Source organism: Diceros bicornis, chromosome 15 (assembly GCF_020826845.1).
Source record: "Diceros bicornis minor isolate mBicDic1 chromosome 15, mDicBic1.mat.cur, whole genome shotgun sequence".
Taxonomy (NCBI): domain Eukaryota; kingdom Metazoa; phylum Chordata; class Mammalia; order Perissodactyla; family Rhinocerotidae; genus Diceros; species Diceros bicornis.
The window spans coordinates 14,801,861-14,821,864 of NC_080754.1; the positions used below are offsets into that span (position 1 = coordinate 14,801,861).

At 36.1% G+C, this 20,004-nt stretch overlaps 1 protein-coding gene across 1 annotated transcript in view; it reads right to left on the reverse strand.

Moving 5' to 3' along the window:
* The window catches only part of SLC9C1 (solute carrier family 9 member C1), an 82,873-nt gene extending 66,610 nt beyond the window's left edge, over positions 1-16,263 (reverse strand). Inside the window, exons 1-5 of the mRNA XM_058556518.1 lie at positions 16,110-16,263; positions 14,872-14,972; positions 13,198-13,326; positions 3,258-3,423; positions 264-392 (exon numbers count right to left, since the gene is read on the reverse strand). Of these exons, the coding sequence (XP_058412501.1) occupies positions 264-392; positions 3,258-3,423; positions 13,198-13,326; positions 14,872-14,972; positions 16,110-16,263 (679 nt within the window). The remainder of the gene's footprint in view (positions 1-263; positions 393-3,257; positions 3,424-13,197; positions 13,327-14,871; positions 14,973-16,109) is intronic.
* Positions 16,264-20,004: the final 3,741 nt, after the last annotated feature.

Here is a 20,004-nt window from a genome sequence, read left to right on the forward strand (position 1 = left end):
CAAGCATTCTGGTTCAGCCTAGGCCTGTGGCACGCTGCTCCTATAAGCATCCTCATGAAAAGCCCCAACCCAGCCTCACAACAAAACCACAACTAATATTAAATAGGGGATGTGTGGTAGTGCTTTGTAAAGAGTAAATCACTATACTAATACGATTATGTTTGTACAAGCATAACTTATGGTAAGATATTACAGAAACCACATCAGCTTTCAGAAAATACAGGGTTCTGATTTTAAGAAATTCAGAAAAAATAGGTCCTTACCTAAGGAATGGTTTGTCTTCTTTTGCATGCCAGAGTTAATATCCACAATACCAGTAAACATAATTAAAGACATTATAGAAGTCATCAGACTTTCTCCGTTAATTAAATTGACGAGGCCTCTAGAAAGACCTATGGAAGGGAAAATATTAAGGTGGGAAAACTTCAATATTAAAGAATAAAATCTTATTATCAAGTAGAAGGATGTTCCTAGCTATGGATTTATATCACATACTTCTCCTATATACTTAAGTAAACTTTAGTTATGTTTGAAAACTCCCTTCAAGGAAGTTTAGTTATGTATCAGCTGTAAGTTAGGTCTAGATCATCATCATTAGGTACCAAGTTAATTGTGGTTGATTATGGTTTATGTAAGTGAGATAATCAATTAGAGCTGTCATTCTTTGTTTCAAAGCACAAATAAAAACATGAAATTTATTATTTTTTAATTTGGTGATTTGGCTTATATAAATACACACATCATGTATTTAAGGCAAGACCAAAAATTATGATGGAGGGATAAATTCATAAACCAAGGCTTTATAACATGATACCTAAGCAAAGTATTAAGACAATAGTCCAGATAATCTAACCATACTTAGAAATTGTCTGACTTTCCCATACATTCCTTTTAATGGTTTTAGAAATCAAGCTCCATGAATGGAGAGCACCCTGATATTATCTATTTCCATCCTAATTTTTCTTCATTTACAATGGTATTCTAAGTTTTGATATCCATCAATTATCATTGTTCTCTGCTATTAATTGTGCCTCTAGTGGCAAAACTATAACTTTAAGTATCTTTAATAATTTTCTAAATGCCCATAGGAGGGAAGTGTTACTACATGGTAAAAGCCCTTCTTGTGAACCATCCTCTCTAGAGCTGTGATCGCAACCTAATACAGTAAGTATGCTGTTGGAGGAGAAGGAAAGCCAAGGCAGTCTGTTCCTGTGGAAGTTCAGTTGCCTTGATGATCCAATACTTCACCTCTCCCTGCATCCATGCCCTTTGCTGTAAGACTTTGCAGTTCCTCTCACCAAAAAGATCCAGTCTGTTTTGTTATAAGACTTGAGGCACCAGAGGCTTGAGAAAGATTTCTGCTTACTCTCTCTTGGACCCTTGCCACCATCATGGCAGCAAGATCCATCCAAAGGTGGATCTTCCAAGTTGAGGCCATCGTAGATCAGTTAGCCCCCAGATGACCCTTCAGCTGACTGTAGATTCATTAGTGAGCCTAGCCATGATCAGCAGAGCCCAGCACATATCAGCAGAACTTCTGGACTCACGAGAGTAATAAATTATTGTTTTAACCCACTATGTTTTAGAGTTGTTTCTTACTCAATAAAACCCAACTGATACTGTTGTATAATTATTCCATTTTAGAAAATGGAACTATAACAAAATGTGAATATTTGGAAATAAATAACAGAGATGAGGGCATAAGAGGAGTAAACCGACTGTAAAAATCTCAAGGCAACGTGAATGTACTTATATACTCTACTCATAGGCTTGGGCAGATTTCTTTTTTTTTTTTTTTTTTTGTGAGGAGATCAGCCCTGTGCTAACATCCGCCAATCCTCCTCTTCTTTTGCTGAGGAAGACGGCCCTGGGCTAACATCTGTGCCCATCTTCCTCCACTTTATATGGGACGCCGCCACAGCATGGCTTGCCAAGCAGTGCGTCGGTGCGCGCCCGGGATCCGAACCAGCGAACCCCGGGCCGCCGCAGCGGAGCGCGCGCACTTAACCGCTTGCGCCACCGGGCCAGCCCCCCAGATTTCTTTTTTGATGATAAAATAAAAAAATATAAAACTTTTGCTTTCAAAACTCAGGCAAAAATGTTAACAAAATAAAAATATTTTTTAAAAGATGCAAAGTGAGGAGAATAACAAAATTCCAAAAGTAATGGCAAGATGGCCAACATTTTTGAGAATAACCTTGCAAATTAACCCAAAGAAATTATTTAAATTCAACAATGGCAGGCCAGGAAATCAGTGGAAAACCAACTAGATTATGAGATTATAAAGTTAAGAAAAGTATGGAATGCTCTCAGGTAGCATAGAATTCCCCCAAATCTTTTGAGTAGACAAAGGGCTGGCACTGACAGAGTCCTGTAGAGTCAGGGTTGGGTGACAGATGCTGGCACTTCCTTCTTCTGAAGTCTTAGCTCACAATCTTAAAATCCTTGTTTTGAAGACTTGGCTTTCCTTTATTCATATATGTACACTTGATGTGTCTCCTCAGCTCAATTTCTACCCTCAGATAGTTCTTCTCCTTTAACTGGCCATAAAATGAGAAGAGTGTCTGTATGTGTCTGTGGTCACGTGTGCATGTGTGTGCCATATTAAAATTCTACTTTAATACAAATGTTCTAGATCTTATTATAAAAAAATGACTAAGAGAAAACAAATTTGGTTGCTGTTTTTCTTGAAGGAGGCTCTTAGATTTTTTTTCTGAGTTATGTTGACTTGATATTTCACTTTTAAATATAAATTTCTTTCTCCTAAAATAGGAAACACTGTATTATTAGTGATTTTATTGTTAGTGACTACTTAGGTTTTTGGTCCTAATGGTGACAATAACTCCAAAGACAAATTTTTTTACAAATGGCATTAACCTAATGACAGTGTTTTCAAAGGAAAGAGGTGTTAGGCAATAGAAATGGTCACCACCGTGTATATGCCATATTGTAATGCCTCCAGAACTATTCTATTGACTCAAGGTAGAAGCATTTATAAAGTCAAGGATTCCAACTAATCCCTGCCCTGTTCCACAGCTGGATGCAAGACTTGTAAAAAAACCTATACTAATTAAGCCCATCACTGTCATTTCATTTTGTTCTAAGCATCACCACTCGAATCTCTCTGCTCAATCCCAAAGCCCCCATACCCCACTTCGTATAGTGAAAAGCTACAGTGAACAAAATATCTTAAAAATAGACAAGTTAAAAACAGAATATGATATTTTAAATATGGAAAAAGAGAAGAATATACCTACCAAGGTCTCTTATAGCTGCTGAAGTCAGCATGGGATCTGAACTCACAAGGATAGCTGAAAATAATAACCATGGGGTAGTTTTCAAAAGTAATTTATTCACAGATGCCAGATACCAAAGAATTAAGATATAATTCATCAAAAAGCCAGGAATTGTAATTAAAAGTATCTGCAAAGAAATTTTATAGATAGAAAAATCAGATTGTCTTTGTATTCCATTTTTAAAAGCAGATAATCAGGATTATTGGAGATGTAGAATCACACTCGATCCCTCAAAGGGAAATTTTAAGTTATTTTATTTAACAACAATGTGCTTGCAACTCTGGAAATAAGGGGCAAATACTGCAATGAAATTCGTAGGACCTAAGAAATACCAGTTGTAGGAAATACCATATTATAATTAAAAAGGAACATTTACTTTTCTTGATAAGGCCATTGAATATAGATATTTATGTATGAAGGTACACACATACCGTTTATATATATACATATATATATACACACACACATGTAACTATGCATGAAAACTGAGACATAGCCTATTAACATAAAAAAAAAGAAAAGTTTAAAAAGAAGTTACAAAAGAGGAAAAGAAAATAAGACAATTGAAAGAATGCAGAGAAATGGCAGAAGAACATAGACAAGATGGGAAGGGAAATTCTGTTATTCTAGGACTGGAACTTGGCCATCTGCCTTCCCATCACTGCTTTCTACTTTTTCTTATTCTATCTGTGGCAGCTATTTATTAAGATTTCCTTTCTAAATGGACTTCGGAAATGTGATAATTGTGCCTGAAGGTACCTATAAGAATTCAGAACTGCACCCCCATGTTGACTGTAGTATTATTTACAATAACCAAGACATAGAGGCAACCTAAGCGTCAATCAATGGATGAATGGATAACGAAAATGTGTTATATATGTATAAGTACATGTATATATTATACATATACACAATGAATATTATTTAGCCATAAAAAAGAAGGAAATCTTGCCTTTTGCAACAACATGGATGGACCTTGAGGGCATTATGCTAAGTAAAATAAGTCAGACAGAGAAAGATAAATACCATATGATCTCACTTATATGTGGAAACTAAACAACAACAAAGCTAAACACATAGATACAGAGAACAGATTGGTGGTTGCCAGAGGCAGGGGTAGAGGGTCAAAAGGTACAAATTTTCAGTTATAAAATAAATAAATCATGGGGACATAATGTAAAGCATGGTGACTATAGTTAATAATACTGTATTGTATATTTGAAAGTTGTCGAAGGAGTAGATCTTAAAAGTTCTCATCACAAAAAAAACATTTGTAACTATGCGAGGTGATGGATATTAACTAGACTTATTTTGGTGATCATTTTGAAATATATACAAATATCAAATCATTATGTTGTACACCTGAAACTAATATAACGTTATATGTCAGTTATCTCTCAATTTAAATAAGAAAATAAAAAAGGATAACTATAAGGACTTAGTAATGATGTTGAAAAATGCTCCCGCTGCCCATATAAAACAAAAACGGTAGTATAAAAACAATGAGTCTTGTGACTAAGCCTTATCGTACATCTTTAATTATTTCTTTACAATTTCAATAAGTAAAATTAAAGACATGCATCATTTTATGGCCTTCTGTAGAGATTACTAAACTGCCCTCCAAAACGGTTTACCAGCAAGCAAAGCCACGAGCAATGTCTCATTCATTCCCATTTAAAACAATTCTCCAGAGAGGTAAAATCAAGTGATACCTCCAGGTTCCTGTCTCTTTTTTCTACTTTAGGAAAGTTATACTAAGAGGGAAGTTTATAGCAATACAGGCCTACCTCAAGACATAAGACAAAATCTCAAATAAACAATCTAACCTTACACTAAAGGAACTAGAAAAAGAACAAATGAAGCCAAAAATCAGGAGAAGAAAGGAAATAATAAAAATCGGAGGAGAAAGAAATGAAAGACAATAGAAAAGAGTAATTATATTAAGAGCAGGTTCTTTGAAAAGATAAACAAAATTGAAAACCTTTATTCAGACTCACAAAGGAAGAAAGAGAAAAGGCTCAAATAAATAAGATCAGAAACAAAACAGAAGAAGTTATAACAGATACAACAGAAATACAAAGGATTATAAGAGACTATTATGAACAGCTATATGCCAACACATGGGACAACCTAGAAGAAATGGATAAATTCTTAGAATCATACAACCTTCCAAAACTGAATCATGAAGAAATAAAAAATATGAATAGACTAATCACTAGTAAGGAGATTGAAACAGTAATCAAAAAACCTCCCAAAAACCAAAAGTTCAGGACCAGATGGCTTCACTGGTAAATTCTACCAAACATTCAAAGATGATTTAATACCTATCATTCTCAAAGTCTTCCAAAAAGTTGAAGAGGAGGGAATGCTTCCTAACTCATTTTACAAGGCCAACATTACCATGATACCAAAACCAGACAAGGACATTACAAGAAAAGAAAATTGTAGGCCAATATCCCTAATGAACATAAATGCAAAAATTTTCAACAAATTATTAGCAAATCAAATACAACAATATATTAAAAGAGTCATATACATGATCAAGTTGGATATATTCCAAGAATGCAAAGATGGTTCAACATCTGCAAACCAACCAATGAGATACACCACATTAACAAAATTAAGGAAAAGAATCATATGATCATCTCAGTAGATGCAGAGAAAGCATTTGACAAAATTCAACATCCATTTATGATAAAAACTCTCAATAAAATGAGTATAGAAGGAACCTACTACAACATAAGGCCACATATAACAAAACCACAGCTAACATCATACTCAATGGTGAAAATCTGAAAGCTATCCTTCTAAGATCAGGAACAAAACAAAGATTCCCATCTTGCCACTCTTATTCAACATAGTATTGGAAGTCCTGGCCAAAGCAATTAGGCAAAAAAAAAAAAAAAAAAAAAAACACGAACGAAAGAAAGAAAAGGCATCCAAATTGGAAAATAAGAAGTAAAACTGTCACTATTTGTGGATGACACAATTTTACATAAAAAACACCCTAAAAATATCTACGCACCTAATGTAGGTGCACCTAAATATATAAAGCAATTATTAATAGACATAAAAACAGAAATAGACTGTAACACAATAATAGTAGGGGACTTTAACACTCCACTTACACCAACGGATAGATCATCCAAACAGAAGATCAAGAAGGAAACATTGGTCTTAAATGACACACTAGAACAGATGGACCTAGTAGATATATACAGAGCATTCCATCCAAAAACCGAAGAATACACGTTCTTTTCAAATGCACATGGAACATTCTCCAGGATTGATCACATATTAGGCCACAAAACAAGTCTCCATAAATTTAAGAAGATTGAAATAATACCAAGCATCTTTTCTGACCACAACGCTATGAAACTAGAAATCAACTATAGGAAGAAAATCAGAAAAGTCACAAATACGTGGAGATTAAACAAAATGCTACTGAACAATGACTGGGTTAACGAAGAAATCAAAGAAGAAATCAAAAAATACCTGGAGACAAATGAAAATGAAAATACGACATGCCAGAATTTATGGGATACAGCAAAAGCGGTTCTAAGAGGGAAGTTTATAGTGATACAGGCCTATCTCAATAAACAAGAAAAATCTCAAATAAACAATCTAACAGTGCACCTAAAGGAACTGGAAAAAGAAGAAAAAACAAAGCCCCAAATCAGTAGAAGAAGGGAAATAATAAAAATCAGAGCAGAAATAAATGAAATAGACCCCCCAAAAAAACAATAGAAAAAATTAATAAAACCAAGAGCTGGTTCTTTGAAAAGATCAACAAAATTGACAAACTTTTAGCTAGACTCACCAAGAAAAAAAGAGAGAAGGCACAAATAAGTAAAATCAGAAATGAAAGAGGAGAGGTTACAACAGACACCTCAGAAATACAAAAGATTATAAGAGAATACTATGAAAAGCTATATGCCAACCAATTTGACAATCTGGAAGAAATGGATAAATTCTTAGAATCATACAACTTTCCAAAACTGGATCAAGAAGAAGTAGAGAATTTGAATAGACCAATCACCAATAAGGAGATCGAAACAGTAATCACGAACCTCCCCAAAAATAAAAGTCCAGGACCAGACGGCTTCCCTGGTGAATTCTACCAAACATTCAAAGAAGATTTAATACCTATCCTTCTCAAACTCTTCCAAAAAATTGAGGAGGGGGGGAAGCTCCCTAACTCATTCTACGAAGCTGACATTACCCTGATACCAAAACCAGACAAGGACAACACAAAAAAAGAAAATTACAGGCCAATATCACTGATAAATATCAGTGCAAAAATCCTCAACAAAATACTAGCAAATCGCATACAACAGTACGTTAAAAAGATTATACACCATGATCAAGTGGGATTTATTCCAGGGATGCAGGGATGGTTCAACATTCGCAAATCAATCAACGTAATACACCACATTAATAAAATGAAGAATAAAAATCACATGATCATCTCAATAGATGCAGAGAAAGCATTTGACAAGATACAGTATCCATTTATGATAAAAACTCTGAATAAAATGGGTATAAAAGGAAAGTACCTCAACATAATAAAGACCATATATGAGAAACCCACAGCTAATATCATCCTCAATGGTGAAAAACTGAAAGCTATCCCTCTAAGAACAGGAACCAGACAAGGATGCCCACTGTCACCACTCCTATTTAACATAGTACTGGAAGTCCTAGCCAGAGCAATCAGGCAAGAGAAAGAAATAAAAGGGATCCAAATTGGAAAGGAAGAAGTGAAACTGTCACTCTTTGCAGATGACATGATTTTATATATAGAAAACCCTAAAGAATCCATGAGAAAACTTTTGGAAGTAATAATCGAATATGGTAAAGTTGCAGGATACAAAATCAACATACAAAAATCAGTTGCATTTCTGTACACTAACAACGAAGTAGCAGAAAGAGAAATTAAGAATACCATCCCATTTACAATTGCAACAAAAAGAATAAAATACCTAGGAAAAACTTAACCAAAGAGGTGAAAGATCTGTACACCGAAAACTATAAAACATTTCTGAAAGAAATTGAAGAAGACACAAAGAAATGGAAAGATATTCCGTGCTCTTGGATTGGAAGAATTAACATAGTTAAGATGTCCATACTTCCTAAAGCCATCTACAGATTCAATGCAATCCCTATCAAAGTTCCAACAAGATTTTTCACAGAAATAGAACAAAGAATCCTAAAATTTATATGGAATAACAAAAGACCCCGAATAGCTAAAGGAATCCTCAGAAAAAAGAACAAAACTGGAGGTATCACACTCTCTGATTTCAAAATATACTACAAAGCTATAGTAACCAAAACAGCGTAGTACTGGCACAAAAACAGACACACAGATCAATGGAATAGAATCGAAAGCTCAGAAATAAACCCACACATCTATGGACAGCTAATCTTTGACAAAGGAGCCAAGAACATACAATGGGGAAAAGAAAGTCTCTTCAACAAATGGTGTTGGGAAAACTGGATAGCCACATGCAAAATACTGAAAGTAGACCCTTACCTTACACCATACACAAAAATTAACTCCAAATGGATTAAAGACTTGAATGTAAGACCTGAAACTGTGAAACTTCTAGAAGAAAACATAGGCAGTACGCTCTTCGACATCGGTCTTAGCAACATCTTTTCAAACACCATGTCTGACCAGGCAAGAGAAACAATAGAAGAAATAAACAAATGGGACTACATCAAACTAAAAAGCTTCTGCACAGTAAAGGAAACCATCAACAAAACGAAAAGACAACCTAACAATTGGGAGAAGATATTTGCAAACCATACATCTGATAAGGGCCTAATCTCCAAAATATATAAAGAACTCATGCATCTCAACAACAAAAAAACTAACAACCCAATTAAAAAATGGGCAAAAGACCTGAACAGACATTTCTCCAAAGAAGATATACAGATGGCCAACAGACACATGAAAAGATGTTCAAAATCACTAACTATCAGGGAAATGCAAATCAAAACTACAATGAGATATCACCTCACGCCCGTCAGCATGGCTATAATTTACAAGACAGGAAACAACATGTGTTGGAGAGGATGTGGAGAGAAGGGAACTCTCATACACTGCTGGTGGGAGTGCAAACTGGTGCAGCCACTGTGGAAAACAGTATGGAGATTCCTCAAAAAATCAAGGATAGAACTACCATATGATCCAGCTATTCCACTACTGGGTATTTATCCAAAGAACTCGAAAACACCAATTTGTAAAGGTACATGCACCCCTGTGTTCATTGCAGTGTTATTCACAATAGCCAAGACTTGGAAGCAACCTAAGTGCCCATCAAGGTATGAATGGATAAAGAAGCTGTGGTATATATACACAATGGAAACTACTCAGCCATAAAAAACATGAAATCCAGCCATTTGTGACAACATGGATGGACATTTGAGGGTATAATGCAAAGTGAAATAAGTCAGAGGGAGAAGGTCAAATACCACATGATTTCCTTCATTAAGTAGTAGATAATAACAACAATAAACAAACACATCGGGACAGAGATTGGATTGGTGGTTACCAGAGGGGAAGGGGGGAGGGAGGAGAGCGAAAGGGATAATTCGGTACATGTATGTGGTGGTGGGTTGTAATTAGTATTTTGGTGGTGAACATGATATAATCTATGCAGAAATAGAAGTATAATGATGTACACCTGAAATTTTTACAATGTTATAAACCAATGTTACAGCAATAAACAAAAAATGAAAAAAAAAAAACAACACCCTAAAGACTCCACCAAAAAAGCTATTAGAAATAATAAATGGATATAGTAAAGTTGCAGGGTACAAAATCAATATACAAAAACCTGTTGCATTTCTACACAACAACAATGAAGTAGCAGAAACAACAATAAAGAAAACAATCCCATTTAGAATCACAAAAAAAAGAATAAAATACCTAGGAATAAATTTAACAAGAAGGGGCCAGCCCCGTGGCTTAGTGGTTAAGTGCACACGCTCCGCTTCTGGCAGCCTGGGTTCGGATCCCAGGCACGCACCGACCCACTGCTTGTTGGGCCATGCTGAGGCGGTGTCCCACATACAGCAACTAGCAGGATGTGCAACTGTAACGTACAACAATCTACTGGGGCTTTGGGGAGAGAAAGGGAAAAAAATAAAGGAGGAGGGTTGGCATTAGATGTTAGCTCAGGGCTGTTCTTCCTTAGCAAAAAAAAGAGGAGGATTGGCATGGATGTTAGCTCAGGGCTGATCTTCCTCACAAAAAAAAAAAAAATTTAACCAAGGAGGTGAAAGACCTGTACACTGAAAACTAAGACATTGTTGAAAGAAATTGAAGAAGACACAAAGGAATGGAAAGATATTTCATGCTCATGGATTGCAAGAATTAACATTGTTAAAACATTCATATTACCTAAAGCAAGCTACATATTCAAGGAAAGCCCTAGCAAGATCCCAATGATATTTTTCACAGAAATAGAACAAAAAATTCCAAAATTTGTATGGAACAACAAAAGACCCTGAACAGCCAAAGCAATCCTGAGAAGAAAGAACAAAGCTGGAGGAATCATACTCCCTGATTTCAAATTATACTACAAAGCTATAGTCATCAAAACAGCATGGTGTTGGCAGAAAAATAGACACATGGATCAATGGTACAGAATTGAGAGCCCAGAAATAAACCCACGCATCTACAGATAGCTAATTTTTTGACAAGGGAGCCAAGAACATACACTGGAGAAAGGAAAGTCTCTTCAATAAATGATGTTGGGAAAACTAGACAGCCACATGCAAGAGAATGAAAGTAGACCATTATGTTATGCTATACACAAAAATTAACTGGAAGTGGATTAAAGACTTGAATGTAAGAACTGAAACCATAAAACTCCTGGAAGAAAACATAGGCAGTACAATCTTTGACATCAGTCTTAGCAATATCTTTTTGGATATGTCTCCTCAGGCAAGGGAAACAAAAGCAAACATAAATAAATGGGATTACATTAAACTAACAAGCTTCTACACAGCAAAGGAAACCATCAGCAAAACAAATAAACAACCTACTGAATGCGAATAGATATTTGTAGATCATATATCTGATGAGGGGTCAGTATCAAAAGTACATAAAGAACACATACAGCTCAACAACCAAAAAACAAATAACTCAATTTAAAAATAGGCAGATGATCTGAGTAGACATTTTTCCAAAGAAGACACACAGATGGTCAACAGGCACTTCAAAAGATGTTCACCATCACAAATTTTTAGGGAAATGTAAATCAAAACCACAATGAGATATCACCTCATGCCTGTTAGAATGGCTATTATCAAAACGCCAAGAAATAACAAGTGTTGGAGAGCATGTGGAGAAAAGGGAACCCTCAGACACTTTAGGTGGTAATGTAAATTGGTGCAGCCATTATGGAATACAGTATGGAGATTCCTCAAAAAATTAAGAAGAGAATTGCCATATGATCCATCTATTCCACTTCTGAGTATTTATCTGAAGAATATGAAAAAACTAATTAGAAAAGATATAAGTGCCACTATGTTCATCACAGCATTATTTACAATAGCCAAGATATGGAAACAACCTAAGAGCCAATAGATGGAAGAATGGAGAAAGAAGATGTGGTACGTATATACAATGGAATACTACTCAGCCATAAAAAGATGAAATCTTGCCATTTGCAACAATATGGATGGACCTTGAGGGTATAATGCTAAGTGAAATAAGTCAGCTGGAGAAAGACAAATACCATGTAATTTCTCTCATATGTTCAATATAAAAAAAAACCAAAATAAATGAACAAACAAAACAAACAAAAACAAACACATAGATACAGATAACAGATTGATGGTTATAGGAAGCGAAGGTGGGTGGGGGGAGGTTGAAATGGGTAAGGGGGGTCAATTGTATGGTGATGGATGGAAACTAAATTTTGGTGGAGCATGCTGAAATTGAATTACAATGTTGTACATACGAAACTTATATAACGTTATAAACCAATGTTAGCTCAATAATAATAATAAAAAAGATGATAAATGTATACATACAGTCCTGAGCATGTAGGGAAATAGGTTATATCAGACATGGCATTTGAGCCTCAGATGATTGGTAGTGTGTGTAAGAGTGAGAAAAAGGAAACCCCTTACCTATGATTGGCCCAGTCTGGGTCACATGCGTAATGCAATGGCCAGACTGAACTATGTGCTGACAGCCCGATAGAGACACTAGTGAGGAGAGAGTCTTCGAAGTCAAAAGCAACAGGAGGCATTTTGAGAGCTAGAGAAGAGGATCGTAGACATCGTGGAAGATCTTTATTATGCTAAGAATTAGGCACTTTTGGGTTGTTAGTAGAAACATAGAAATAAATTCTGTTCTTTAAATTTTACTTATAAACTGTTTCATGGTAGTTTGGGAAATTCCAACGTTATTTAAGTCTAGAGGTAGTCAGTGGAAATTTTATCTTAAAACTATTCCATACACACAATCTCATTTTCTAGAAAGTAACTACAATAAACATTTTCGAGTGTAAACACCACCCCCCAACACACACACACAAAAACCCACGAGTTTTACCAACAATTTCCTTTTACTGGATCTAATTGATTTCAGCTCTCTTATAGAATCTCAGAAATTATAACTGGCATTAAGTGCTGCTAGTCAGATTTTTAGAATTACTTTTTTCCTCCACGAGTGTTTTTCCTGAGTCTTCAATATGCTAGACAATTGCCAAGACATGGTTTATTCTCTAGACTATAAAGCGGAATTGACGTTTCCCACATCTAGTACTTGTTCACTGTCTTCTTTATTTTCTAATTTGGAGCAAAATTTTAAAAATCTGAACATAGATAACATGTAGTAGTTCATGAGCGAATGATATTATTGAAAAAGAATACTTTTTACCTGCCAAAATAACTTGTTGAGCATGTAAACATCCATGTCAAATGCAACATTAAAGATAATTACTGGTGTAAATACATCAAAAAATAAGCCTGGTTCTATCCACTGTATGGAATCTGCATATCTTTGGACCTAATAATATAAAAATATGTCATTTTCTCATTTATCCATCCTTCTATTAGCATAGAATACACGCCAGGCACTCCTGTCTCTAGCAAACGAGCAAAAGATACATCACAATGTAATAAGCGCTACAGTCTTAACTCTTTAATTTTAATTTTCCATCAGATTACCAATTACAGCGGAAAGTTAATGCACATCTCCATGCCCATTTTATTTTTTTAAAGAACAGGTATAGGAAGTAACTGACGTGGGTACTAGAGAATAAGTAGATTTTCAGGCATACAAGAGGAAGAAAGAGATTTCAGGTAGATGGATTATCATGAACAAAATCCACAAAGGAGTAAACAATCATATCAAATTCCAGAAACTACAAATAATTAGGCATGGCTTATATAAAAGACGTGTGTGAAAAAATAGCAGGGATAGAGACTGGGAAGTGAATACAGTTCATGAAGTAACTAATTTATGGTGTTTATCAGAAAATATTTGGTTGATGTTTGTAAATCCTATTAGGGGCATCCATTCAACATTCATTCATTAAGGAAACACTGAGTACCAACTGTGTTAGGTGATATCTGCATTTGGGAGATGATGTCCGTGGGTCTCTTACATTTCTCTATGTCTTGTGAGCAGAGGCACTGATTGCTTTTCTTCCAGAGTATCTTTTCAAGAATATTTGCATGGCTAACAGCTTTGGGAGATAGAGCTTCTCCCTCCAGAGCAAAGGGCAGCTTTACTATACTGTCTAGTGTAATAAAGATAATGTCTCCTTCTGGGGCAAGAGGGCAGATGAGCTTAAATTTAACATACTTATATAACACTCTTTATCTTTAGACATTTACTATGTGGCCTTTTACAGAAAAGGTTTGCCACCAACCCCTGTGTTAGAGGACTATTTAATGTGTCAATAATGCATTCTATATCCCTTATACTAAGTATATTCTCTCTCCTCTACCTGACTCCAGCTGTTCCTAACTGTTTAGTAACATTGTAGCTGCCTTGACTATATCTATAGTTTGCCTTGCTCCTCACTTCCAACTCCAGGTAAGAGGTTCCACTTGTATTTCTTAATATATTCTAAGCCAGACACACTTAGAGACTAGCCTCTATTCAAATGGGAACTCTATGGAACATTCCTAACTGAGGCAATAGATTGGTTCAATGTTAGAATTCTCTTGCTACTAGAGTCCTGTACCAGTAGCTCAAAGTCTCTCTAGGCTTCTATCTTGTTAACCAATTTCTTATCTAAGCTTTTGAAGTCTGCTTAAATACTCATTAGCCACTCACACTCCTAGTAGCTGTATGTGTACTCATTCTGAATCACCTACCTAGTTTCAGACCTAGGCTCTATTTTGACTGTGTTTAGATGGATCTGAGCTCTTTCACGCCTGGTTCCTTTTTCTACACATCTGCTCCTATGTTATCTATATCACAATCATCTATCAACTGGCAGAGCAGTGAAGAAATAAGTATTTTTACAAATTTTCTTAAGCCATCTTTGTATTTATATGAATCTTAGATATAGTACAAAATACTCATATTTATTATACACACCTGGTCAGATGTAAAACTTAACATTTCAAAACTGCATCCAATTAAAAATAATATCACAGGGAGAGGAATTGGAAAGTCTTTCAAGTGTAGGTTTAAAAATGCTGCAAAAAAAATGTGTCTTTACTAAAAGGCAGCAAAATATCACATTTATAGAACTTTAAATTGATATAATTTCTTAATACTGAAGACAATGAAATACCATTCACTACTCACCTATATCCCTATATTGAAACCTTCCCTCACACTTAAGCACACAGAATCAATGTAATTGTTATTCCACTAGATTCTTGCTTTACCTCTTCTATGAAGTATCCCATTTCCTTAGAATCTTTAGTAAATATTGCTAGCAATCATTGGCTCTTGGATTACTACTAAAATATTTATAGCAGTTTTTGTACGTGATATAAATCAGACATTAATTTCTTTAGCAATCCTGCAATGAGAGGTTAATAAATACTAAACTTTAAGGAAATCTCCTGGCTAATTCCCAAGATAATAATGAGGAACTAGCTACAATAATTTGACCAATAAGAAAAACTAGCTACCTATTAATAGTTACCCACTACAGATTAGCAAGCCTATAATGAACATTTAACTTTGTTCATCATTTCTATCAAAGTGCACTAAGCAATATCACAGCATTTCCTTCAGTTTAATGTTTTCTGCTTCTCTGTAATACAAATCTTAATCAGGTCAAAGAATGCAAAAGAAAAAGTGCTTTCTTTTGATTTCTACAGTGTTTTTTTCTTCTCATTAGAGCTAGGTATAATTTGTCATTTGGACAAAACCTATAGGACACCCTACAAAGTTAAAAAGTAACCGAACCATTCAGAAGACCTATCACTTTAAAAATTCTTTGTCCAAGTGAAGAAAGCGGTAGCACAGCTAACTTTCAAATATGAATGAAACTATAATATATGATAATGCAGGTAACGATAAAATCCCCCAACCCTTGAGTTTCTGCTTCTCTGCTTCAATTCTCCCAATCACTTAAATACAACCATGACCTAGCAAGTCATTTGAACCCAATGGAGGTGAAGAATATGGATCAGATTCTACATGTCTCTTCTCAGGGGCAGATTACCTTTAGATTCATTTCATTGAAAATCTTGGGATAAAGGTATGAATTTAGAAACAAAATTCTAATTTCCTAGTACTGCTACTTTCCTTAATTCCATATGGTGGCATTTACAAGATATATCCAAAGAATAAACTCAAATAAAGAGACTTACACCTACCTCCAACTGTGCAGATCAAAGACAATATGAGAATGATTTCAGGGAGGTCCTCAGAATTAGTTATGAGCACACTCCTGAAAAATTCCATCCACGTGCTGCTAGTAAATTCTTTGTTAAGAAAAGTGAAATTAGAAATACGGGAATTGAAATCCATCCTGTTGTTTCTCACAGATCATCTGCATCCAGTCCTTATGACTCTCTGCAAAACTCACATAGGCTCAAAGGAATGTAAGGTTTGCCTTCTTGAAGGCCTTCTAATGCTTTTCTAAAAAAAAAAAAAAAAAAGAAGCCCATATTTCTCCTTAATTCCTTAATTATTTCTAGTGATATCTTAGGATTTGCCAAAATTAGGGATGCCTCGCCCTGCTATGGTGCTTTCAATTTAAATGAGATAGAAAGGTTCAACCCCAAGTGATAGGGACTCACCAGGGTCACCCTATGCTCACTTACAGTGCCAAGTACTGCTCAGCTATCAGTCACCCTGCATCTATCCAACCGTCCAAAAGGACTTTTCATTTAACTGGTCACCACGACCACGAGCTGGTGCGAGTTACTTAGCTCTGGGGATGGACAACTGAGGGGTTTGTTCTCAGCTTACCTGAGCTTCTGGAAGCATTTTCTGGCAGCTATTCCAAAGTGAGAGGTGGGATGGGGGAAGAATATTCTGATCTCTTTTGTTGTTCTATCCAGACAGAAATTGATAGACCATCATGATCTTCAGTCATAGCCTTCTTTTATCTAATTTGGGACACCAATGGGCCAGATCTTCTCTAAATTTTATATATTTATGTAGCAACCAAGAACGTGAGAAAAATATTGAGACCAAAAGGATTTAGAACAGGGGAGTTATAACATGTTCTATCTCATTGTTACTTCTTGGAAGCAACAGGGCCACGATGTGTGTTGGTTTGAAAAAAGAAATAATAGCTGCAGTCTGCCAATCTCACCTGCTTCCTGTGGTAAGGAAAGTGTTATATCAGGGATCTGAAACTTCCTGCCGGGAATTCTTCCAATTCTGTCTCTCATAGTAGTGGCTTAATATTTTCTAGAGTCTGCCATTAGCATCTCACCTGGCTGCCTTGCTAAGAATTCAATTAGTTTTTACTAAACTTTCTCTCATAATCCAGCAATGTTTTTTTTTTTCAGTTTCAAGTATACATATCTATGTTTTCTTATATGCTCTTCTGATTACAAAAAAATAATATTTTGAAAGAGAAAATTAAATGGATACATGCTTATTGTGAACACTTGAAATAAATATGCAAACAAACATTTCAAAAACAACAAAAAAAATCACCCACAGTCATGTCATCTAGTGGCTCTTATATGTTTTATTTATATAGTCGGGTTCATCCTTATGCCATTTTCCACTTGGTATTGTATTGCTAGCATCAAAGAGCCTTGTAAACATCACTTACAAAGGTTGTATCATATTAGCATCAATGTAAAAGTGCTGACTTTGTGATCAGACTGTCTGCATGCAAAGCTTCTTTTCAATATTTTTGTGTCGAGTTTTGTGAGAAAGGGTATCAGTGCCCTTTAGGCAAAGACTACCAGGAACACATCTGTTGTTGGCAAGTTTGGTTTATTATTTGTCACAGTGAAGGAGAACATTCACCCTGGGAAACTGTGGGATGTTTCAATAAAAAGAAGTTAGAACGAACTTATTGTAGATCTGGGCTGTGCTGAGTAATTTTGGAGAGGGTCGAAGGAAATGAAGTTTTCTATAGATTAGGTGCTGTCAGAAAGCAAGGACAATTCCGTGATTGGGTATCTCAATAAATCTTATCTCTAGGGAGGTAGACTAGAATGAGGATAAAGCTGTAACGGGTACAGAAGCGGCAGTCACTAATTTTAGCCGAGAAGGGATGTTTGGTATTCTATGGGTTGTACAGTGACTGTTTTTGTCTCACTTTATTGTGGTCTCAGAGTAACCTCATCTGACGTTGATATTCTGTGAGATTGTTTATGTCCAACAGGACAACAGGATGGACTAGCTGTGAGCGTCCGGCCAGCTTGTGGTAACACTGAGTGGGCCCTAACTCGGAGTATCAGATCCGTTCCCTGATGTCAGGGGTCGCTTTTTTGTTTGTTGTTTTTCCTCAAAGGATTCTATGTTCCGTAACCTCACTTTAACATGTCAAGAGCTGGAGTAGACCAGGGGATCTTGATAGTAATATAAGTGATAGAGCAAACCAAGCTCAGCTATCCCTCTAAGACAGAGATTCTCAACCTTTGCTACACATTGGAATCACTTAAAGAGTTTTCAACATACACATTCCTGGGTGGCACCTCCAGACATTAATTTAATTGGTCTGAGGTGCAGCGGATATTGGGAACTTGAAGAGCTTCCCAGTAATTCTAGTGAGCAGGCATTGTTTAGAAGCACTGACCCAGAGAAGTCCACACTATTAGAGAAGAACATTGTGACAGACTGGTGATATTCGCTCTGAGTTAACGTCAAACTATTTAGGAAAATATTGTCCATGTCACCTATTAACTTACCCACTGTTATTCCCGGACCAAGGGGGCTTGACCAAAAAAGGAAAAGTATTTTCTGCATTACTGTTATACATTCCTACATGCTTTCAGAATTTAATACAGTAAAGGAGTCTATTGTTTTCCAAACTAAAGATAGGGATACATGGTCCCGTAAGCATTTTTCTCATTTTTAAAATTGTTTATTTGAAAACTTTAATAAGTGTTTATATATTCAATCCTAATAAATCCCTTTGAGAAATGAATAAAATTACTCCAAGTCTTAATTATTCTTGAAATTCAAGGATACATATGATCAAGTTCAACAGAATTTCACTCTCTGGCTGTGAATATGTGGCAAATACTTGGTTCAGCTTCATCAACCTCTACTCCAAATTCTCCTAACAAACCTTTCCCCTAAGAAATGATCTTAAGTTAGCACGTAAATGCTGATATCACTTTAATTTAATATTTAATAATTTAAATATTTAATATTTGACACTAGTTTAATATTTAACTCCAATATGGGTAAAGAAGTAGCAGTGAGAATAAACAGACTTTCAGTGTAATTAAAACTCTTTCTTCAGTTTAAATTGACTTTTGACAACTTTGGATGTGTTTATGAGTCCATGTCTCATTAAGGAGAAAATATTGGTTTGTCTTGAAATTACTACATAGGTTTCCTACATTAATTTATCAATAAATTAGATAATGCCTCAATTCTCTGGGTGTGGAGTTAACTAAGGACTGCCCTCTCAAAAACGGCTCGTGGATCTGACCTCAGCAATCAGTCAGCCTTGAGAAGTTCCCTTTCTCATGGAGTGGAAGTCATACTCCTTCAACCTGTCCCTGAAAATGGGAAGTCTTTCTTCCTTTCAATCACTACATTTCGCAGGAATTAGGTGACAAAAGAATCCTGAAGAGGGCACTGTGGGATCCCAGGAATCGTCACAAGCTGCAAAGCTCTTGCTTAATGGTTTATGACAGATGAACAGCTGGGGTTGGATTGTCTCCTCAGTAAACTCGCCTGAGACCCCACACGGCAGTCGTCTCACTCGCGGGCGCTGAGGGCGCGCGGTCTGTTGCCCTCCTAACGCCTCTTCACTCACAATGAGCCCTGCCTCCCCCTCGGCTCAGCTCCACACACCTGAGGAGATTGAGGCATCAGTGTGCTTTCCTCTCAGTTTCTCCTTAAGGCAAAGGGAACAAACATGAGCCCAGTGAATAGCACGGAGAATTGACATAGCAGGTGTAACGGAGGAGGGGCAGGGGCTGAGAGGCAGACATTCAAACTGAGCTGCTCGTTGATCTTTGGGAAAGCCCTGGGTTGGCTGCCATAGGAAAGGTGGAAACTCCAGGAGGGAAGGCTGGCTGAATCTGTAGCTGGAATACTGTGGGAGCACTTGTTCCTCTGGGA